Here is a 20,033-nt window from a genome sequence, read left to right on the forward strand (position 1 = left end):
GTAGGATGGGATAGCGTAGGGTAGGATGGGATAGCGTAGGGTAGGATGGGATAGGGTAGGGTAGGGTATAGTATTTCAGCCAGAAGGGACCTACAACTATCATCTAGTCCAACTACCTGACCACTTCAGGGCTGACCAAAAGTTAAAGCATGTTATTAATGGCATTGTCCAAACGCCTCTCCAACACTGACAGGCTTGGGGCATCGACCACCTCTCCAGGAAGCCTGTTCCAGTGTTTGACCACCCTCTCAGTAAAGAAATGCTTCCTGATGCCAAGTCTGAACCTCAGAGGACATTCCTTCCAGTTCCATCACCAGCCTGGCTGCCCTCCTCTGGAAGCATTCAAGGACCCACATCTTTCTCAAATGGCGGGGCCAGCACTGCACACAGTATTCAAGGTGAGGCACACCAATGCTGAACACAGCAGGACAATCCCCTCTCTTGGCTGGTCATTTTTGTTTGATGCACCCCGGGATGCGGTTTGCCCTCCGGGCTGCCACGGCACGCTGCTGGCTCCTGCTGAGCTGCTGCCGACCAGCACCCCAGGGCCCTTTCTGCAGGGCGCTCGCCAGCCGCTCCTCTCCTAGTTTATTCTTGTGCCTGGCGTTACTCCGTCCCAGGTGCAGAATCCGGCATTTGTTCTTGTTCAGTTTCATGCCGCTGAGGACTGCCCAATGCTCCCATCTGTCTAGATCCCTCTGCAAGGTCTCTTGTCCCTCAAGACAGTCAACAGCACCTCCCAGTTTGGTATTGTCAGCAAGCTTGCTAACAGTGCATTCCACTCCTGCATCCGGATCATGGATCAAAATATGGAACAGCACTGGCCCTGGGGTTGAGCCCTGAGGAGCACCGCTGGTGACCGGTCCCCAGCCAGATGTAGCCCCATTCACTGCAGCAGTTTGAGCCCAGCCGGCCAGCCGGTTCTTCACCCAGCGCAGTGTGCACCTGCTCATCTCACAGCTGGACAACTGGTCCAGAAGGATGCTCTTCTCCAGAAGCAGAGGTGGAATTCCTTCCGGGACACCATCCTCTGGACCAGCTGTGGGTCAGGGATGGAGCAGTGGCAGTCCAAGAGATCAGCCCCCAAAGCATCGCTCTCATCGCAGAAGCTCCTGGCAGAGCAGCAGGGACGCAGGTGTGAGCTGGTGGCCTTTGGGACAGGCAATAGTCCCAAATGCGTTTGCTGTACGGCACAAGGAGGCTGCGGATGCAGCTTGTCAGCGAGGGGCAGCTGCGACCCAGGCAGCTCGTGGTCCCTACTGCTGTGCAACAGCAGCTGGGAGAGGAGTGAGAATACGTGAGGAACGGCTCTGCAGACACCACGGTCAGTGAAGGAGGGAGGGGCAGGAGGTGCCCCAGGCACCGGAGCAGAGATGGAGAAAACAGGGAGTGAAGTTGAGCCCGGGAAGAAGGGAGGGGTGGGCAGGAAGATATTTTTAGATTTATTCTTATTTCTTATTGTCCTACTCTGGTAATAAATTAATTTCCCCAAGTCAAGATGGTTTTGCCCATGACGTTAATTGCTGGGTGATCTCCCTGTCCTCATCTCCACCCACGAGCCTTTCATCGAATTTCTCTCCCCTGTCCAGTTGGCGAGGGGGAGTGAGAGAGCAGCTGGGTGGGCACCAGCAACCAGCCAAGGCCAATCCACCACATTCCCCCTGAAAAACACTATTTAAAGCAAAAGGTGTTTGCAACCACAGCCCCTGATAGCCACCTGTAGGCCCAGCCCCCCTTAACTCTTTCCCTCCCCATGAGGGAGGTTTGTTTCCTCTTTTTTTGCTTCCGCACACAGCCTTTGCTTTTGCCTTTTTTTTAATTGCACTGCCTTTATCTTGACCCATGAGGTTTTTGCTTTTTTTTTCATCTGATTTTCTCCCCACCTGTCCTGCTGCGTGCCCGGTCCTGCACGCTGTGTGCCTGGTCCTGCACCCCGTGTGCCGGGTGCTGCACGCCGTGTGCCCGGTCCTGCGCCCCGTGTGCCGGGTGCTGCACCCCGTGTGCCGGATCCTGCACCCCGTGTGCCCGGTCCTGCGCCCCGTGTGCCGGGTGCTGCGCCCCGTGTGCCCGGTCCTGCACCCCGTGTGCCCGGTCCTGCGCCCCGTGTGCCGGGTGCTGCACCCCGTGTGCCGGGTGCTGCACCCCGTGTGCCCGGTCCTGCACGCCGTGTGCCCGGTCCTGCGCCCCGTGTGCCGGGTGCTGCGCCCCGTGTGCCCAGTCCTGCACCCCGTGTGCCAGGTCCTGCGCCCCGTGTGCCTGGTGCTGCACCCCGTGTGCCGGATCCTGCACCCCGTGTGCCCGGTCCTGCGCCCCGTGTGCCCGGTCCTGCGCCCCGTGTGCCGGGTGCTGCACCCCGTGTGCCCGGTCCTGCACGCCGTGTGCCCGGTCCTGCGCCCCGTGTGCCGGGTGCTGCGCCCCGTGTGCCCAGTCCTGCGCCCCGTGTGCCCGGTCCTGCACCCCGTGTGCCCGGTCCTGCGCCCCGTGTGCCGGGTGCTGCGCCCCGTGTGCCCGGTCCTGCACCCCGTGTGCCAGGTCCTGCACCCCGTGTGCCCAGTCCTGCACGCCATGTGCCCGGTCCTGCGCCCCGTGTGCCGGGTGCTGCGCCCCGTGTGCCCGGTGCTGCACCCCGTGTGCCGGGTGCTGCACCCCGTGTGCCCGGTCCTGCACGCCGTGTGCCCGGTCCTGCGCCCCGTGTGCCGGGTGCTGCGCCCCGTGTGCCCGGTCCTGCACCCCGTGTGCCAGGTCCTGCACCCCGTGTGCCCGGTCCTGCACGCCATGTGCCTGGTCCTGCGCCCCGTGTGCCGGGTGCTGCGCCCCGTGTGCCCGGTCCTGCACCCTGTGTGCCCGGTCCTGCACCCTGTGTGCCTGGTCCTGCACCCCATGTGCCGGGTGCTGCACCCCATGTGCCGGGTGCTGCACCCCCGGGCTGCCTCCACCCCTGCAAGGGTGCAGGCTCTTGCTACAGGGGGGCAGCCCTGCTGCAGGAGCACCCAGATGCCTGGGTCCCTTCCCAGCTTTGAGGGTGCAGGGGGATGGGACCTGGGGTCCCAGCCCATGGGTCCTCCCAGCTTCATCCAGGGGCTCCTGCCTCAGTTTCCCCCGCAGACCCGCCCATCTGGGGCAGATGGGACCACCCAGGGGTGACAGGGATGCGGGACAGGGATGCGGTGAGGGTGCGGGGTCATCCCCTGCTACCGCCTGAGAGGGGCTGAGGGGAGAGAGGGGACCCCAGCCTGCAGGCACGTGCCCCCCCCAGCCCCCGGGCCCGCCTCAGGCCATGCTGCGGCTCCGTGCGCCCAGTGCCGCACAGGGCCGGGGACACGGGGCCCATGGGGACACGGGGCCCATGGGGACACGGGATGGACTCTGGCCCAGTGACGCGGGGCAGCGGGGCCGGGGCACCCTGGTCACTTCCCCCCCGCTGGGTGCCATCCGCAGGCCTGCGTCGCCGGTGGCCCCGTGACGTGATGCCCCTCGACAGACCAGCCCCGGCCAGCACCGAGCCGCTGACCCGTGCACGGGCACAGCCCCCTGGCCGCACACTCCGGCGTCCCGTGCCGGGCTGACCCGCTGCCCCCGGGCCGGGATGCCGTGGCTCTGCCCGCCGAGCTGTGGTTCCTGCCGGGCAACGGTCACCTCCGGGCCGGAACGGGCACCGGTGCCCAACCGTCCCGGGGGCACATGCGTGCACCCAGCATGTGCATGTGGGGGCTGTGCGTGCACACGTGGCCGCGGGGCGGGTGTGCACCAGCAGCGTGCGGGGTGCCTCCGGGCCGTGCTGCCCGCCGACCTCCCGGGAGCCCGTGGGATCCCCCCAGCCGCGCTCGCCCGGCTGCACGGGGCCTTTGCCGGGGGGAACCTGGGCTGCGCCAGTGCTGGGGCGAGGGGGTGCCCCCCAGACCGGGTGCCCCCCAGGCCGGTGCTGCTGCTGGGTGCTGGCCCCCCGCCAGTGCCGCCGCAGGGCCCGTGTGTGGCAGCAATTCAGAACCAGAGCAGCCCTGAGCCGTGCCATGTGCCAGCCCGGTGCTCTGCGGCTCTGTGCGGCTCCGTGCCCCCTGACCTGGCGCAGTCCGGAGCTGCGTCCGGTGCAAGCCGGTGCAGAGCTGCGCTGGGGCTGAGCTCAGAGCCGTGCCGGATCCGTGCCGGACCCGGGCCAGACCCACATGGACCCAAAGCAGAGCGTGCTGGTGCCAGGCTCACACCTGTGCCGAGCCGTGCCGGAGCCGAGGCGATCCTGCACCCGTGCTGGGCCGTGCCAGAGCTGAGCCCATGTCCGCACTGGGCTGTGCCAGGCCGTGCCAGAGCCGAGGCCACACCTGTGCCAGGATGTGCCACAGCCGTGCCAGGATGTGCCACACCCGTGCCACGATGTGCCACACCCGTGCCAGACCGTGCTGGAACCCGGCCAGCCCTCACCCGCGCTGGAGCAGAGCCCGCGCCTGTGTCAGACCGTGCCGGGCTGTGCCGAGCCCGCAGCCGTGCCGGCCCGGCCCGGACCGTGCCAGGGCCGAGCCCGCACCGGCGTTGGGCTGTGCCGGGCCGAGCCGGGCCGAGCCCAGCCGAGCCGAGCGGAGCCCAGCCGAGCCCAGCCGAGCCGGGCCGAGCCGAGCCCAGCCCAGCCGAGGCGAGCCCAGCCCAGCCGAGCCGAGCCCAGCCGAGCCCAGCCGAGCCAGGCCGAGCCAAGCCGAGCCGAGCCCAGCCGAGCCGATCCGAGCCCAGCCGGGCCGAGCCCAGCCCAGCCGAGCCCAGCCGAGCCGATCCGAGCCCAGCCGGGCCGGGCCGGGCCGAGCGGAGCCGCCGCAGCTGAGCGCGCACGTGGTGCCGGGGCGCGCTGCCCGCGCGGGGGCGCGGCGGCCGGAGGGGCGGGGCCCCGGCTCTGTGCTCGGCGCTACCCAATGGCGGCGCGGTCACGCCCCCGCAGGCGGCGAGCGGGCCAATGGGAGCCGCGGGCGGTGCCGCGCGGCAGGCGGGAGGGGCGGGGCGGCGGTCACGTGGGGCGGCGGGGGCGGTTAAAGCGCGGCGGGCGGCGGGCGGCGGCGCCAGTCGGGGGCGGCGGAGCGGAGCGGAGCGGGGGGAGCGGGTCCGGCCTGGCCCTTCCCTCCCCTCCCCGGCGAGCGCGGCCCGGCCCGGCCGGTGAGCGGCGGCCTTGGGCGACGGTGTGGGGCGGGGCGGGCAGGGCACATGGCGGCGGCAGGAAGAGGGGGGGAGGTGGTGGTGGCGGCGGCGGCGCGCGCGGGAGCGGCCGTTACCGGCGCGCGGGAAGCGCCGTTACCCGGCCGCCTCCCCCTGAGCCCCGTCTCTCCGCAGGATGAGGAGCGGCGCAGGCCATGGCGCGGCACCCGGCCCCCAGGCCCCGCGGCCGGCAGGGCCGTAGGACGGCGGAGCCCCTATAGCCACCCCCCTATTTAATTTTATCCCTAATTTATTTATACCCCGCCCCGAACCATGGACCCCACCCCTGCCGTGCCCCCCACCCCCATGGCGGGCTTCCTCTGGATGCTGGTCCTGGGCTTCATCATCGCCTTCGTCCTGGCCTTCTCCGTCGGCGCCAACGACGTGGCCAACTCCTTTGGCACGGCGGTGGGCTCGGGGGTGGTGACCCTCCGGCAAGCCTGCATCTTGGCCAGCATCTTCGAGACGGTGGGCTCCGTCCTCCTGGGAGCCAAAGTCAGCGAGACCATCCGGAAGGGGCTGATTGACGTGACGATGTACAACTCCACGCAGCACCTGCTGATGGCGGGTTCGATCAGCGCCATGTTCGGTGAGGAACGGGGGAGTCGAGGTGGGGGGGTGGTGTGCCCCACGGTGCCCCGGTGACAGCTTTCTTACCAGGCTTCTCCCTCTCCTCCAGGATCTGCTGTGTGGCAGCTAGCGGCTTCGTTCTTGAAGCTCCCCATTTCTGGTACCCACTGCATCGTTGGAGCAACCATCGGCTTTTCGCTGGTGGCACAAGGGCAAGAAGGTGTCAAATGGTCTGAGCTTCTAAAGATTGGTGAGTCCAGCTTGCGTGACCACCCCTGTGCATGGCAGCGGTGTGTCCCCAGGGCTTCACCTCCCAGCAGCAGGATGCTGATGGTGCCTCTTCTCTCCTAGTGTTGTCCTGGTTCATCTCACCCCTCCTTTCTGGCATCATGTCTGCTATCCTGTTTTTCCTTGTTCAGAGATTCATCCTCTCTAAGGTAAGGGCTGTTCACCCCATGTTCTGACACCTTGGGGCTCCTGGGTGCTCCCTCATCTGCCCCTTGGACTGGTTGGTTGGCTTAGGTGTTCTACAGGCACATCCATCCTTGTGTAGACGCGTGGGTGAACCCTTCAGGAGGAGCTGAAGGGGTGGGAAAACTAGACCTGTAGCCACTCCACAAAACGGAGCCTGGGAGGTGAGGAGGCTTCAGGAGTGTCCTGCCTGGCCCCAGCAGAAACAGCTGCACTTTCCAAGCAGTGAAGTAGCCCAGAATTGATAAGATTAGAGCTTCTCATCAGGCTTTTCCTAAGTCCTGGTGCAAGGCTGGACCTCCTCTTGTGTCAGGCTGCAGATGAAGGCCATGACCAACAGCAGTGGCTTTCTTTTTAAGCCAGGAGGGCCAGAATTGTCCCTGGTGCTGTGGAAACTGCGCTTTCCTCCCCTCTGGGGCCCCAGGTAAAGTGAGGGGTGCTTGGGCTGGCTCCAGGGACATGCTCCCACTGTTGGAGTGTCTGAAAGCCCAGGAAGAGGAATTGGGCACCCAAAGGTGCTTGAAATGGAGGTGGCAGCTTTAGACCTCATCTTTGAGATGATGATGATGACCCTAGAGCGCAGGGTGCTGCCAGCCCAGAGCAAGGGTATCCAGCCAGCTGTACAGAGGACCTCCAGCATTCTTGTCTGCATATTTGAGGTTAACTTAAATTATTTTAGGTCTTGGCTCTAACTATTTCTGATTCAAGAGATATTAAGATCTTATCGCTGCTGGTTTCTACCTGGCAGCCCTTTAAAACAATTCAGCGTCACTGCTGTCAGAGTAACCTTGCGTAACTGGCCTTTCAAAGCTGGGCTGGCCCCATCACGCTTCGTTCTGGCACTGAATAGCCCAGTTACTCTGTCCTGCTCGGCATTTGGTAACGCTCGGTGTGTTTGTACCGACACTAGACCCTGATTGCTGGGCAGCAGCGGAGATTAAGTGCTCCTGCTGCTCGGGTGAGGGCCTCTCTGTGCAGGTATGTGGTCAAATAAGCTGCTTTGTGAGTAATGGACTTTTCTATTTTGTCCAAGTCAGCTGGAAAAAGGTAAAAGCTTTGTCTGACAAATGGTTTTGTCCGAAAGTGCCTGGGGATTTGCAAGAAAACATACGTGCAGCTGGAGGCTGTGGAGGTCGGCGGGCTGGGGACCCTCGGGAAGGGTTTGGGAGCCAGGTGGCTCCTGGCTGCTGGCACAGATGAGATGCTCCGGCCTGGGGAGCGGTGGGACGCTTGGCTGGTCCTGCCCTGGCTCCCTGGGGAGCCGCGTGGGGCCCATGGTGTTCTGCCACCTCCTCTGCCCCTAGACTGCTGGGGGTGTCTGACGGAGCCCCGTGGCTTATTCTCTAAAAGCGGTTGGGAGCTCTTGCTCAGCAGTTGACCAGAGGCACAAACCCCCTTTTGGGAAAGGGCTGTTGCTCGTCTGCTCCTCGGCTGCTGCACAGCCCTCAGGGTCTGGCTTTCTGCAGCACTGATCCTTGTTTTGCAGGCAGATCCCGTTCCCAATGGCTTGCGAGCTCTGCCCATCTTCTATGCCTGTACCGTGGGCATCAACCTCTTCTCCATCATGTATACCGGTGCACCTTGTAAGTACGCGTCAGAATACGTGAACCTTAATTTTTAAATTCTTTACAAAACCTCCATTAAATGCACGATTTACCCCTTTTTTGCTTTACAGGGCTGAAATCTCCTAGAAGGCGGCTGGCCTGTGCCGGTTACAGAAGGCTGCAGGCTAGCGTGCGCTGAGTTCTGGGCTAGATAGTTGCCCAACCAAAGAGACCTGCTCAAACTAAACCTCTCCAGACCTTTCTCCTTAGACTTCACAGGACTGGCAGATAACATGACTTCCCCTTCCCTTCTTTTACCTGTGCTAAAACTCAGGTACCCGGCTGCTGCTGAAGAGACTCCTTGGGCTGCCGGTAGCGAGGCTAGGAGCAGGGATGGAGGCTGTGCCTCCTGATTCACCTTGTCCCTAAGAATAAACTATCCCTGGCAAGAAGAGTTGGCACCTGTACTGAGAAGAGCAGTTTGTACTTCAGTTTGAGAAGCCAAATGGAAATGCTTGTTTGGCTGTTGTGTTGGGGCACAGGTCACGGGCAGGACTAGGAGAGGGCCTGGCAGGGGAGGGCGGCTTTGCCTGCAGAGCTGGAGGCTCCGTAACCTCTATCCGCCGGGGTGACTCGGCATGAGCTGTTTTCAGTCTGAGCATGGGTTTCCTGTTGTGGAGGAGTTGCTGGAGGTGGGGTGAGGGCAGTCAGTGCTTTCTCCACAGGGTTTTCTCTGTAAACAGTGGCTGGAAAAATTTTTGGAGGGATGTCAGCTTCCCCTTCCCTTGGCTTTCCAGCCTGGGGGAGAAAGCAAGGTTGCTGTGGTGCTGCTGGGGGCACTGGGGCTGCGAAGCAGCAGCGGTGCTGCTCCAAGATCACTTGATCACTTGGCACCTCTGAGCTGGATTCGTGTTTATCCTGAGTCCTCAGCTGCAGGAGGGCTGGGTGAGCACTGTGTTGCTCGAGTGCAGGGTTTGTAGCCTTCAGCAGGCCAGGCTTGGCGTAAGCAAGTAGCCAGATGCGTGGATAAAGTGGCTGTGATGTTGCTGGTGGTGCATTAGGAGCAGTAAGTTATTGCCTGCAGCAGAAAACGCAGGAGTTGAGTGGTCGCAAGCATCTGATACCCTGACCGAGGGCTGCAGCAGGCTGTATAATGCAAAACCTCTGCTAAAAGTCATGCTGCATGTGAAAATGCTTGTAACTGGGTCACGTAACACCTCGGATGCCTTGAAACTTGAGCTTAAGTTCCTAGGGACTCGTGGAGCAGGAGAGCCATCTTTCCCCCAGCAGCTGGAGGAGTTAATGGAGATGTGGGGCTCTCCGGTGGGAGCAGCCCAGGCCCTGCGTGTCCTCTCCCCGACCGGCAGAAGCGGCGCTGTTGCTGCAGCAGCCATGCTGGATGGCTTTTTTTTTTTCTTTGACATTGCAGCAAGTGAGGAGACAATGGTTGTGAGGAGCCTCTTGTCCCTGCTCAGGGCACATGCCGGTCCCCGATCGGGTTTGGCTGCGGGAGGGAGGGGAAGGTGTCTGCACATGTGAAAGATTAGCTTGTAATGGGGGGGGCTTCTGTGTGGGTTAAGCTCTCGGTTTCAGTGCGGTCAGCGATGGCTTTCCGATGGTTTTTCCCCAGCGGGCGAATTAGCTCAGGGATGTTGCAGGTGATGGAGTCCCTGTGCCGGGAAGAGCAAAGTCATACGTTGAGGAGGCTTTTACCCGGAGGTTTTCAAAGATCCGTTGTTTTATTTCCTAGTGCTGGGCTTTGACAAACTTCCTCTGTGGGGTATCCTCCTAATTTCGGCGGGGAGTGCTGTTGTCTGTGCTCTCGTCGTCTGGTTCTTTGTATGTCCGAGAATGAAGAACAAAATCGAACGTAAGTAACGCCTCTCTCTCTGCAATCCTTTGGGGAAGGGCATGCTCGGACTAACCAAGTTCTTTTCCCAGCGGGAGATCTCATTAGCCGCAGGGCTGTTATTAGCAGGGATCCTCAGCTTCAGTTATCACTTAAGCTGCTCTGTAAACCCTGAGTCACTGGGGCACATCTCGTTGAGCTGCACCCTGCATGCTCCTAACCCGCAGCAGCACCAAAAAGCTGCTCCCTGGCACCCCAAAATACTCTTCAAAGTAGCCCTTGTGCTGCCGAGTGGTGTCTGGCAGATGATTTCTGAGCAGGGCGATCTCTCCTTGAACTGCACGGGACAGCAGGCAATATTAAACAGCCTGATTTCACTGTTTAATAGAGAGGAAGAGAAGGCAGGAGACAACCTGCCTGTTAACTGGTGTAACCTTTAATCCTCTGCATACCTGCTGATCAATCTTTGGCCTGGCAGATGCAGATCACAAGTTTAAAGCTGTGTAAGCTGATGAAATCCTTTCCCTGTAGGGGGAAAAAAAAAAACTGAATTGAAAGGCATCCAAAAGAGCAGTCCCGAGCTCTGCCTCCCAAAAAGTACAGGCAGCTCTCCTGGAGTTGTGTGTGGTCTTGCATATAAATGCTGTGTGCAGTCTGGGCCACCTCAGGAACTGGAGATGAGGGGATAACCAGTGTCCTTGTCAGACTGGTGTAATTGGGGTGTGACTAACAGCTTTATAGCTGCCCTTGACATTTTTCCAGCTGTTTGAGCTTTGGCTTAACTCCTGCCTGCAAGGCAGGCTCCCCTGCCTGCCCGACAGGCTCCCCTGCCTGCTTAAGGCAGCCTGCCCGCCGGAGAGCATCGCTGGGAGAAGGTGGCGATGGGGGGGAGATGAGCTCTGCAGGGGCCTGACGCCAGGGTGAGGGGCTGGGTGCCGCAGCCTGGCCCTTGCAGCGAGCAAACTGGCTGGGAAATGGTCAAGTTTGTGACAAGGAGGTGGTTTTTGTTGTTGTCTGAAGGAGCTGACCTCATGTTTTCACCTGGAGAAAACATGCTTTTCCCGGTAGAGGGGGAGTAACAGCCTCAGTTTCCAGGGCTTGGTGCTGCTGGCTTGGCTCTTCCAGTGGCACAGGAAACCAGGCCGCCCTTGGGAGGCGGAGACCAGCTCCTGTTTGGGTTTGTCACCCACCAGTGGGAGCTGGAGAGGAGCCCAGGTGGGCGAGTCGTCCTGGCAGGCTGGAGCTGATGGGCTGGCAGAGGAGCTTGGCTCTTCTGGGCACCTTCCCATCAGCTTCAGGGGTCACAACCACCTCAGAAGCAGGTCCAGAGCATCCCACGGCCACCGGGAATGGGGATGGGACAAACATGGCTCGAAGAGGAACCTCTGCCATAGGAAGAACGGGCATAAAAGCCCCATAATGGTGCTCACCACACCCCGTGTGGGTGGGTGGGGTCTAAAAATAGGAGATGAGCTGGCTTGTGATGGTTTGGCTGTTGTGCCTGGACAAGGTACGACTGCCCAGCAGTTTCCAAAGTTCAGGATTGGGGGGGAAGCTGTAAATTTTTATTTGGCTCCATAAATCTGAGCGGTGAGGGGTGTGGGCTTGCTCTTGGTGTTGGGTGTGGTGGTGGGAAGGGGTTTGATGGCAGCTGCCTCTCTTCACAGAAGAGATCAAATCCAGTCCTTCCGAAAGCCCCTTGATGGAGAAGAACATCAGCCCGAAGGAGGACCACGAGGAGCCCAAGGTGCCCCTGGGCGATGCCAAGAGCCCCGTTGCTGACGCGGGGTCAGCTGCGCCCCACCAAGCAGCGCTGGAGGAGAGGACTGTCTCCTTCAACCTGGGGGACCTGGAGGAGGCCCCAGAGCAAGAGAGGCTCCCAAACCTCGACCTGAAGGAAACCAGCATTGACAGTGGTGAGTGGTGGTGGGCGATATGGGGGTGCCAGGGTCATCCCCCCCACCCCAGGTACCCCTGGGTGCTAAACCGCTGCAATCTCTCTTGGCAGCAGCGGTGCGGCTGCCCAACGGCAACCTCGTCCAGTTCAACCAGGCCGTGGGCCACCAGATGAGCTCCAGCGGGCAGTACCAGTACCACACCGTGCACAAGGACTCCGGCCTCTACAAGGAGCTGCTGCACAAACTGCACCTGGCCAAGGTGGGGGACTGCATGGGGGACTCGGGGGACAAGCCCCTGCGGCGCAACAACAGCTACACCTCCTACACCATGGCCATCTGCGGCATGCCCCTGGACTCCCTCCGTGCCAAGGAAGGGGAGGAGATGGAGAAGCTGACCTGGCCCGTGGCGGACACCAAGAAGAGGGTCCGCATGGACAGCTACACCAGCTACTGCAATGCAGTGGCGGATGCCCACCCGGCTGCTGATGTGGATCTGAACACGGCCCAGGTGGAGATGGGAGTCGGCGACTGCAAGGGCAGCAGTGGCTGCTTGGAAGAGTGGCCTGACCAGGACAAACCAGAGGTGTCCCTCCTCTTCCAGTTCCTGCAGATCCTCACAGCCTGCTTTGGCTCCTTCGCTCATGGCGGCAATGATGTCAGGTCGGTTGGGTCGGCAGGAGCTGTGGGGCAGCTTGCTGGGGCTGGTGCCCATGGTGCCCACCTTGCCCAGAGCCTCTGGCCCTCTAGATCAGCTCTCCTTTCCCTTCCAGCAATGCCATTGGGCCCCTGGTCGCGCTCTACCTGGTCTATCAGACGGGTGATGTGGCTACCAAGGTGGCAACTCCCATCTGGCTGCTCCTCTATGGAGGTGCAGGGATTTGCATTGGCTTGTGGGTCTGGGGAAGGAGAGTCATCCAGACGATGGGGAAGGACCTGACTCCCATCACACCATCGAGGTAAGGGCTGCCTTGGGGCAGGTGGGGGCTGCAGGCAGTCCTAGAGCTGCATCCTGCTCCTGGAGCCCCTCTCCACGCTCTCTTTGGGGGTTTCATTGCTTGGGTGGTGGAGCTGGGGTGTGCGTGGCCCCATAACACTCCCTGCATCCCTTGGGGGTTCAGTCTGGGGCTCTGGAGAGCCGAGGAGTTGACTCCGCTGTGCAGGGTCTGCCTGGGAGAGCAGTCCGGGCCTGGCTCAGGCTGAGCCAGAGCCGGGCGGCACGGGGGGTCCGCGCCCGGGTTCCCATGCGCTTTCTGTCTCTGCAGCGGCTTCAGCATCGAGCTGGCGTCTGCCCTGACGGTGGTGATCGCCTCCAATGTCGGCCTCCCCATCAGCACGACCCACTGCAAGGTAGGTGGGGTGGGGAGGAGGGGCTGGTGCCAGCAAGCTCAGCTCCCCCCAAATCCTGGTGCGAATAAGGCTGAGCTGTGCAGGAGGTCCCAAACCAGACTGCTGGCCGGCCTTCAGGGCCCGGCTCTGCCCTTTGCGTCTCGACGTGGGGTGGCAGCGGCTGCCCAGGGCTGGGGGCAGTCCCTGGGTGAGGGGGGCACTTGAGGAGGTGATGGGAGAACAAAATGCCTTTGATGGAGCCCTGGGCTCTGCCAAGTGGCTGTGGGAACCCTGGTGCTGCAGTGCCCTGTCCCCATCGCTGCTCCCGGATGGCGGCTTCTTGCCATCCTCTCTCTGCCTGGGGTCTGCTGGGTCCCCAAGGACCGGAGCAAGACCCTTGGCCCCAGGGCTGTGGCTTTCCCTGGGCACCCTGGGAAGGGCTGTGGGGCGGCGGACACCCTGTGGGTGCCCCATCCCGTGGCGATGCTGAGCCGTGACCCGGCTCCTTGGGCAGGTGGGCTCCGTGGTCTCGGTGGGCTGGCTGCGCTCCAGGAAGGCGGTGGACTGGCGCCTCTTCCGCAACATCTTCATGGCCTGGTTCGTCACTGTCCCCATCTCGGGTCTCATCAGCGCTGCCATCATGGCTGTCTTCAAGTATGCTGTCCTGAAGGTGTGAGGGCACCGGGGCTCGCGCTGCTCCTGCTTCCCTGCTGCCGCACTCCCCTCCAGGAGCCGGGGAGGCTCGTCCCACTGTGGGATGGGGGCTGCCATCATCTCTGGGGCTTCCTCCCTTCTGCATAGTGTTGTCACTGAAGTATTTGGGTTGTTTTTTTTTTAATATAAATGTCTTGGCGCTAAGTTTCTAGACGGGGCTGCAGCAGTGAGGCTGTGCCTGCCCCCGGGGTGGCTCCCCTGCTGCACTGTAGGCTTTAGGTTAGCAGTTACGGGAGGCCACTTTCTTATTTTTAATGACTTAATTAAGGTTCCCTGGCAGAGACTCCTCCTTGAGTAAGGACTGGGGCTGGTCCTAGCCCCTCCTGGGAGGGCTTGGGGGCTGTGGGGCATCCCCCCCATCACGGGCCGTGCTGCGTTCAGCTTTGCCTCCATTGCTGTAGTGGTGTGGACACCAGATGCTGCCCAACCATCCTGCTCGGGGGTCCCTGGGGGGCAGCCTCCCCCTTCCCCCCCTCCCCTGCTGCTACCTCGGACTCAATAAATATTTCCTTCGTATGCCAGTGCTGTGGTGATCCTGGGGATGGGGGGTGCTGGGGGGGCCCTGGACACTGTCACGTGCTGCCCCGTGGCCTCTGCCCTGCCCCTCCTTGGACCCACGCCCTGGGCGCGAGCTGCGGCTGGGGCAGCTGATAAGAGCCGCATGTGTGCCCCACGGTCATGGGACCAGCGCTGCGCCCTGGCCCCGGGGGCTATCAGGGCCCCACACCTGGGGGGACGCGGTTCCTGGTGCTGTTGCCAGCCCTGGGCTGGGAGCTGTCCCCTCCCTGCCCCACTGATGCTCTCCTGGCCCGGGGGCCCAGCCCTGGTCAAGGCCAGGCTCGGCACCCACGTCAGCGCGGTGGCACCCGGGTGTCGCAAGAGCGGCCGGCGCTTGCAGTGGGACCCGGGACTGGCCCTGGGGTGGGCGGGGGGCAGCGGGGACACTGGGGGTGCTGAACCCTGCCGGGGGTCAGGGCTGGGGGCACGGCCGTGGGGTTTGGGATGTGCCCCCCGGGGAAGGGGGTGCGCTGGTTGGGTGCTGCAGGGCTGGGGCCGTTTCCTGCTGGGACCGGGCTGTGTCCCGCGGGACGTGGGTGCCCCCTCCTGTTCCCGGCCCTCGGGGCCCCTGTGCCGTGCAGCCCCCCCAGATCGGGGGGGCCGGGGCGGCGGCGGGGCCGGTCCTTGACCCCGGTTAATGATTCGCCACCGGTCGCTCCGTGCTGCCAGCGGCCCCGCTGGGCAAATACCGGCCCCGGGGCTCCGGGCCGGGCCGGGCGCCCGCGGCCGCTCCTGGCGCCGTCGGGGCCGGGGCCGTGGGAGGCGGCTTCCTCCGGGGGGGGCGGCTTGGGCAGCGCGGGGGGGCACGGTCCGGGGAGGGGGGGGGGAGCCCCTTGGGGGGGGCACCGCCCCGCTTGGGGGGTGTGTGGAGGGGCGCTGCCCCGTGGGGGGGCGGGGGGGGGGGGGGGCACTGCCCTATTTTGGGGTGCACGGGGGGAGGCACTGCCCCATTCGGGGGCGCATTGCCCTATTGGGGGGGAGCATGGGGGGATCGCCGCCCCATTTTGGGGGTCAGCGCCCCGGTCCCGTCCCGGCTGTTGCTCCCGGGGGGGGCCGGGCCGGTGCCGGGGGCCGGGTCGGGGCGGTCCCGCGGGGCCCCGTTAAAGCGGCGGCGGCCGGAGGCGGTGGCCGGAGGCAGCGGCGATGGGCAGCGAGGGGGAGCGGGGCCCGGCGGCGGCCCCGGGCCCGGGGCAGGGCGACCCGCGGGCGCTGCGGAGGGACTGCCAGCACCGGTGGGGCCGGGGGGGCCGGGCCGGGGATGGGGGGCAGGAGCGGGGGGTCGGGGGGGCGAGCGGAGGCAGCAGGACCTGGAGCTGCGGGGAAAGGGGTTGGGGGGGGCAGTTGGGGGGGGGGCGGGACCTGGGGGAAGGACCCCAGGGGTGCAGGTACGGGGGAGGGCTCTTGGGGGAGTGTGAGAGGGGAGCAGAAGCCCTGGGGAGGACCCCCCCCCCCCATTTAGACAGCGGGGGGGGGGCAGGCCAAAACAGGGGGCTCACCATCCCGCTCCTTGCCCTGCACCCCCCCACCCCCTGGCTCCATTTCCAGCTCAAAAGCCCATTTTTCTGCTCCAATAACTCGCTGTGGGGCCCCTGGGCGGGGGCGGGTGCGCAGCTCCCCCCAGCCCCCTGGCCGGGGACGTGGGGACAGGTCCCCATCCCCTCCGCTGTGCCAGCCCCAGCCCTGGACACCCCCCACCCCATAACCCCCCTCCGGTCGCCCCCAGGATCTTCGTTAACCGGAGCCTGGCGCTGGAGAAGATCAAGTGCTTTGGCTTCGACATGGACTACACCTTGGCCAGTGCGTTCTTTTGGGGGGTTGGGAAGGCTGAGGAAGGGTGGGGGGACCCCCCAGCTCCTGCCCACAGTGCCCCTCTGCCCCCCCCCAGTGTACAAGTCCCCCGACTACGAGGAGCTGGCCTTCGCCCTGCTGCTGGAGCAACTCGTCTCCATCGGGTACCCCCATGAGATCCTCGCCTACAAGTATGACCCCACCTTCCCCACCCGGTGAGTTTTTGAGGGGGTGGGGGGCACAGGGTGGGGGTGTCGGTGGGACCCCCACCCGCTGACAGGGTGTGTGGCACAGGGGGCTGGTGTTCGATGCCCTGTACGGGAACCTGCTGAAGGTGGATTCCCATGGGAACCTGCTGGTCTGCGCCCACGGCTTCCGCTTCCTCAAGGGGTGAGTCTGGGACCCCCACCCCGGGGGCTGGGGGGGCGGACGGGGGGGTACCCTTGGCGTGGGGTGCAGCTCTGTGCTCCCTCCCCAGGGCCGAAATCCTCCACTATTACCCCAACAAGTTCATCCAGCGGGACGACATGAAGCGCTTCCATATCCTCAACACCCTCTTCAACCTCACAGGTGAGTGAGACACCCACACCCCCCACACACACCCCACGCCCTGTCCCCCCACCCCATCATGGGGTGCTGCTCCCCCTGTGCCCCCTGCGTCCCCTCTCACAGCCCCTCTCCGGCAGAGGCCCACCTCTACGCCTGTCTCGTGGACTTCTTCACCAACTGCTCCAGATATGTCAAGTAAGAGGGAGCTGGTGGGTGGGGGCTCGGACCTGGTGGCTCTGAGGTGGGATGGGGGGGGGGGGTGGGGGTGCGGTCTTCACCCCCTTACCCGCGCTTTGCCCAACCATTGCAGCTGCGACACTGGCTACAAGCATGGGAACCTCTTCATGTCCTTCCGCAGCATGTTCCAGGACGTGCGCGAGGCCATGGACCACGTCCACCTCTCGGTGGGTGTGGTGGGCAGGGGGCTGGCGGGGGGCGGGGGGGAATGCTGAGAGTGCTGGGGATGCTCCCCCCCCCCCGGGAGGTTTTGGCCAGACCCATCTGTCCCCTATGCAGGGCTGCCTGAAGGAGAAGACGCTGGAGAACCTGGAGAAATACGTGGTGAAGGATGTGAGTGTCTGCAGCCTCCATGGCTGCCTCTCCCCACCCCGTCCCCCCCATCCCCTCGGCTGGGTCCCCGTGACCCCCCCCGCTGCACTGACTTGGCCCTCTCCAGCCCCGTGTGCCGCTGCTGTTGAGCCGCATGAAGGAGGTGGGGAAGGTCTTTCTGGCCACCAACAGCGACTACAACTACACCGATGTGAGTAGGGGGTGTCGGTGTCTGTGTCTGTGCCCCGCCCCCCTCCCCCCAGCTCCAGCCTGCCCTGGGGAGCCTGGGGGGGGGGCAAAGCGCAGGCGGGGCTCTGCCCTCCCCGGGGACAGTGGTGGCGATGCCGGGTGTCCTTGCAGGCCATCATGTCCTACCTGTTCGACTTCAGCGATGGGAGCAAGGTGAGTCTGTCCCTGTTGGGGGGGGAGGTGCAGGGTGCCATCGGCAGCCCCTTGCTGACCCCCACCCCCACACCCAGCAGGCCGAGACCCCGCAGCGTCCCTGGCGATCCTATTTCGACCTCATCGTGGTGGACACCCGCAAGCCGCTCTTCTTCGCCGAGGGCACCGTGCTGCGCCAAGTCAACACGGTGGGGACCCCTCCCCTGCCATGGGGACCACTCGGGGCGGTGGGCACCAGCTGGGCACCGCGGGGGCGCCTGTGAGCACGTCAGGGTGGATTTGCTGTCGGATGAGCGTGGGTAACCCCCACCCTGGGGGCCTCTTGTCCCGCAGGACACGGGGAAGCTGCGCATCGGGACGTACACTGGCCCGCTCCAGCACTGCGCCGTCTACTCCGGCGGTAAGCGCCCGGCCGGGCTCCGCAGGCAGCATGGGGGGGATGTGCCCGCGCCATGGCCCTGACATCCAGCCATTGCAGGCTCCTCGGACGTGGTGTGTGACCTGCTGGGCGTGAAAGGCAAAGACATCCTCTATATGGGGGACCACATCTTCGGGGATATCCTTAAGTCCAAGAAGCGGCAGGGCTGGCGCACCTTCCTGGTGGTGCCTGAGCTAGCCCGTGAGCTGCAGGTCTGGACAGAGAAGAGCGGTGAGCAGCGCCCGGCCAGGGACACGGACCCTGCCCGGCCAGGGACATGGCCGAGGCCCGCTGGGGGAGGTGGCCTGGAACCTCCTACCCCCCTCGATGGCAAAACTGGCCCCGGTGGGACGTTCCCCAATGCCCTGCGTCAGTCGTGCCGGGCACTGGGGACATTGGCTGCACTGAGCTGGCCCTGTTGCCCTTGCAGAGCTGTTTGAGGAGCTGCGGAGCCTCGACCTCTTCCTGGCAGAGCTGTACCAGTGAGTGGGCAGGGGGCACTTGGTGGGGGTACAGGCACCTGTGGGGGACCCTCCAGGCGAGCCCCCAGCCGGGTGTCTCCCACTCCAGGCACTTGGACAGCGGCAGCAGCGAGCGCCCGGACATCAGCTCCATCAAGCGTCGGATCCAGGTGATGCCTGGGGCACTGTCCCAGCCGGCACACAGCTCAGCCCCCCGCTCCAATCCCCACCATGGGGGACACCCCGGGGGTGGGGTGTTGGGTGCCCTGACCGTCCCCCTGTGCCCGCAGAAAGTCACGCACGAGATGGACATGTGCTACGGGAAGATGGGCAGCCTCTTCCGTTGCGGTTCGCGCCAGACACTCTTCGCCAACCAGCTGATGCGTTACGCAGACCTCTACGCCGCCTCCTTCATCAACTTCCTATACTACCCCTTCAGCTACCTCTTCCGGGCACCCCCCGTCCTGGTACGCAGCTCCCAGCCCCTCCTGCTCACCCACGGTGCCTCAGTTTCCCTCCCTGCCGATGGGGCTGGCAGGGGTGTTTGGTGGGCACCCAACCCCTTGGCTGTTTCATGTGGCCCCTCTCTGCAAGCCTTCTCCCCGCCACAGATGGCACACGAATCGACAGTGGAGCACGGCCGCCTGGACCCGGGGGAGGCAGGCACAGCCCTGGCACCCTGGCTGGCCCGGCACGGCCACCCTGGCCAGCAGGTAGGTGGCAGGGGACAGAAGCACACGGTGGCCACAGGCATGGGAGTCCCAGCGCCGGCACCCCAATGCCGGTGGGTCCTGTGCCCACTGAGCCCCCCCACCTCCATCTCAGGTTGCTAGGGTCCCCCAGGACTCCAGCGGGGAGGAGGATGACGGAGAAGCCTGAGCCCACCCCAGTGCCGACGGCTGCTGAGCTGGCAGGTGCCAGCCCCCCAGGAGGGCACGCGGTGGCCCCAGCCCACGCCCCATGTCACGCCTCGCCCCGCGCACCCGTGCCCTTCTCCCCAACACAGCGCCAGGAGAAGGGCCCCCCGCCAAGCCCACGGGCTGCCCGATGCCCCCACCTTCACTCATGGCCCCCCAGCCAGCTCGATGCTGGCCGGGAGCTGCCCGACGCCCGGGAGAGCCAGCAGCGCGGCTGCAGCAGGTATCACTGGCAGCCCACTTTGCACAGGCCGGTGGTCCCAGCAGCTCCTGCCCCCCCAGCTCCAGTGCCTGGCCCCGGGTGCTGCAGAGACATAAAATTGGCTATTTTAAAGGAAAACTGCTTTGCCCACAAGTGTGGGAGGTGGGGGCAAAGGCCAATTCCCAAATCCTCGGCCAGCAGCTGGGACAAGTGCAAGCTCCTGGGCAGAGGAGGCACCGTCCTGCACGCTGGAGGAGGGGTCTGGGCCTGCCATGCTCCCCAGACAGGAGCCAGACCCACGCCGGGACTTCCAGATTCTGCTCTAGGACTTCTTCCAGCATCGAGGTTTCTCAATAAAGGTGCTGAGCCAATGCTGGTGGTGGCTGTGTCAGGAGGAGGCAAAAGGGTGGGATAAGGACAGGACCACTGCTCGCTGGGACAGGAAGGTGACGAGGGGGCTCCCCTCCACCCTTCATGGCAGCCGTTCCGCTTCACTCCTCTTATCACAGCAGAGAAACCGTGCCAAACCCCCGCAGCCGGCCCTGCACCAGCAGTCCTGTGCCATGCTTGCTCTGGGTGCGAGGACAGCCCCTGAGGGAAGGGGGGCTGCTGCAGGGGCCCCGAGTGCACTAACAGGGCTCAGCC

The 20,033-nt window shown here is 64.1% G+C and overlaps 2 protein-coding genes across 8 annotated transcripts; both read left to right on the forward strand.

Annotated features, from left to right (window-relative positions):
- Positions 1-765: 765 nt before the first annotated feature.
- Positions 766-14,060, forward strand: SLC20A1 (solute carrier family 20 member 1). Of its 6 annotated transcripts, none has more exons than XM_075724080.1 (11): positions 766-788; positions 5,445-5,761; positions 5,852-5,992; positions 6,094-6,179; positions 7,700-7,796; positions 9,508-9,627; positions 11,274-11,522; positions 11,615-12,164; positions 12,275-12,460; positions 12,767-12,851; positions 13,345-14,060. In XM_075724080.1, exons 2-11 carry the CDS (start codon positions 5,446-5,448, stop codon positions 13,504-13,506), a joined length of 1,992 nt encoding a protein of 663 aa, XP_075580195.1. In that variant the 5' UTR covers positions 766-788; position 5,445; the 3' UTR covers positions 13,507-14,060. The 6 variants fall into 6 exon arrangements, with proteins under 6 accessions (XP_075580195.1, XP_075580193.1, XP_009477752.2 ...); XM_075724078.1 differs by lacking the exon at positions 766-788 and adding an exon at positions 11,575-11,586 and having other exon boundaries at positions 5,424-5,761; positions 11,618-12,164; XM_009479477.2 differs by lacking the exon at positions 766-788 and having other exon boundaries at positions 5,424-5,761.
- A 1,185-nt stretch (positions 14,061-15,245) lies between these two features.
- On the forward strand, positions 15,246-19,222 carry LOC142595546 (cytosolic purine 5'-nucleotidase-like). 2 transcript variants are annotated; one of them, XM_075724081.1, is made up of 18 exons: positions 15,246-15,334; positions 15,826-15,899; positions 15,988-16,105; positions 16,185-16,280; positions 16,369-16,460; positions 16,577-16,634; positions 16,750-16,843; positions 16,956-17,009; positions 17,116-17,199; positions 17,349-17,390; positions 17,468-17,578; positions 17,724-17,790; positions 17,869-18,039; positions 18,239-18,290; positions 18,379-18,439; positions 18,560-18,736; positions 18,881-18,982; positions 19,095-19,222. In XM_075724081.1, exons 1-18 carry the CDS (start codon positions 15,246-15,248, stop codon positions 19,146-19,148), a joined length of 1,596 nt encoding a protein of 531 aa, XP_075580196.1. In that variant the 3' UTR covers positions 19,149-19,222. The 2 variants fall into 2 exon arrangements, with proteins under 2 accessions (XP_075580196.1, XP_075580197.1); XM_075724082.1 differs by having other exon boundaries at positions 17,471-17,578.
- The last annotated feature ends 811 nt before the right edge of the window (positions 19,223-20,033 follow it).

This window comes from Pelecanus crispus, chromosome 21 (genome assembly GCF_030463565.1).
Source record: "Pelecanus crispus isolate bPelCri1 chromosome 21, bPelCri1.pri, whole genome shotgun sequence".
Lineage (NCBI taxonomy): Eukaryota > Metazoa > Chordata > Aves > Pelecaniformes > Pelecanidae > Pelecanus > Pelecanus crispus.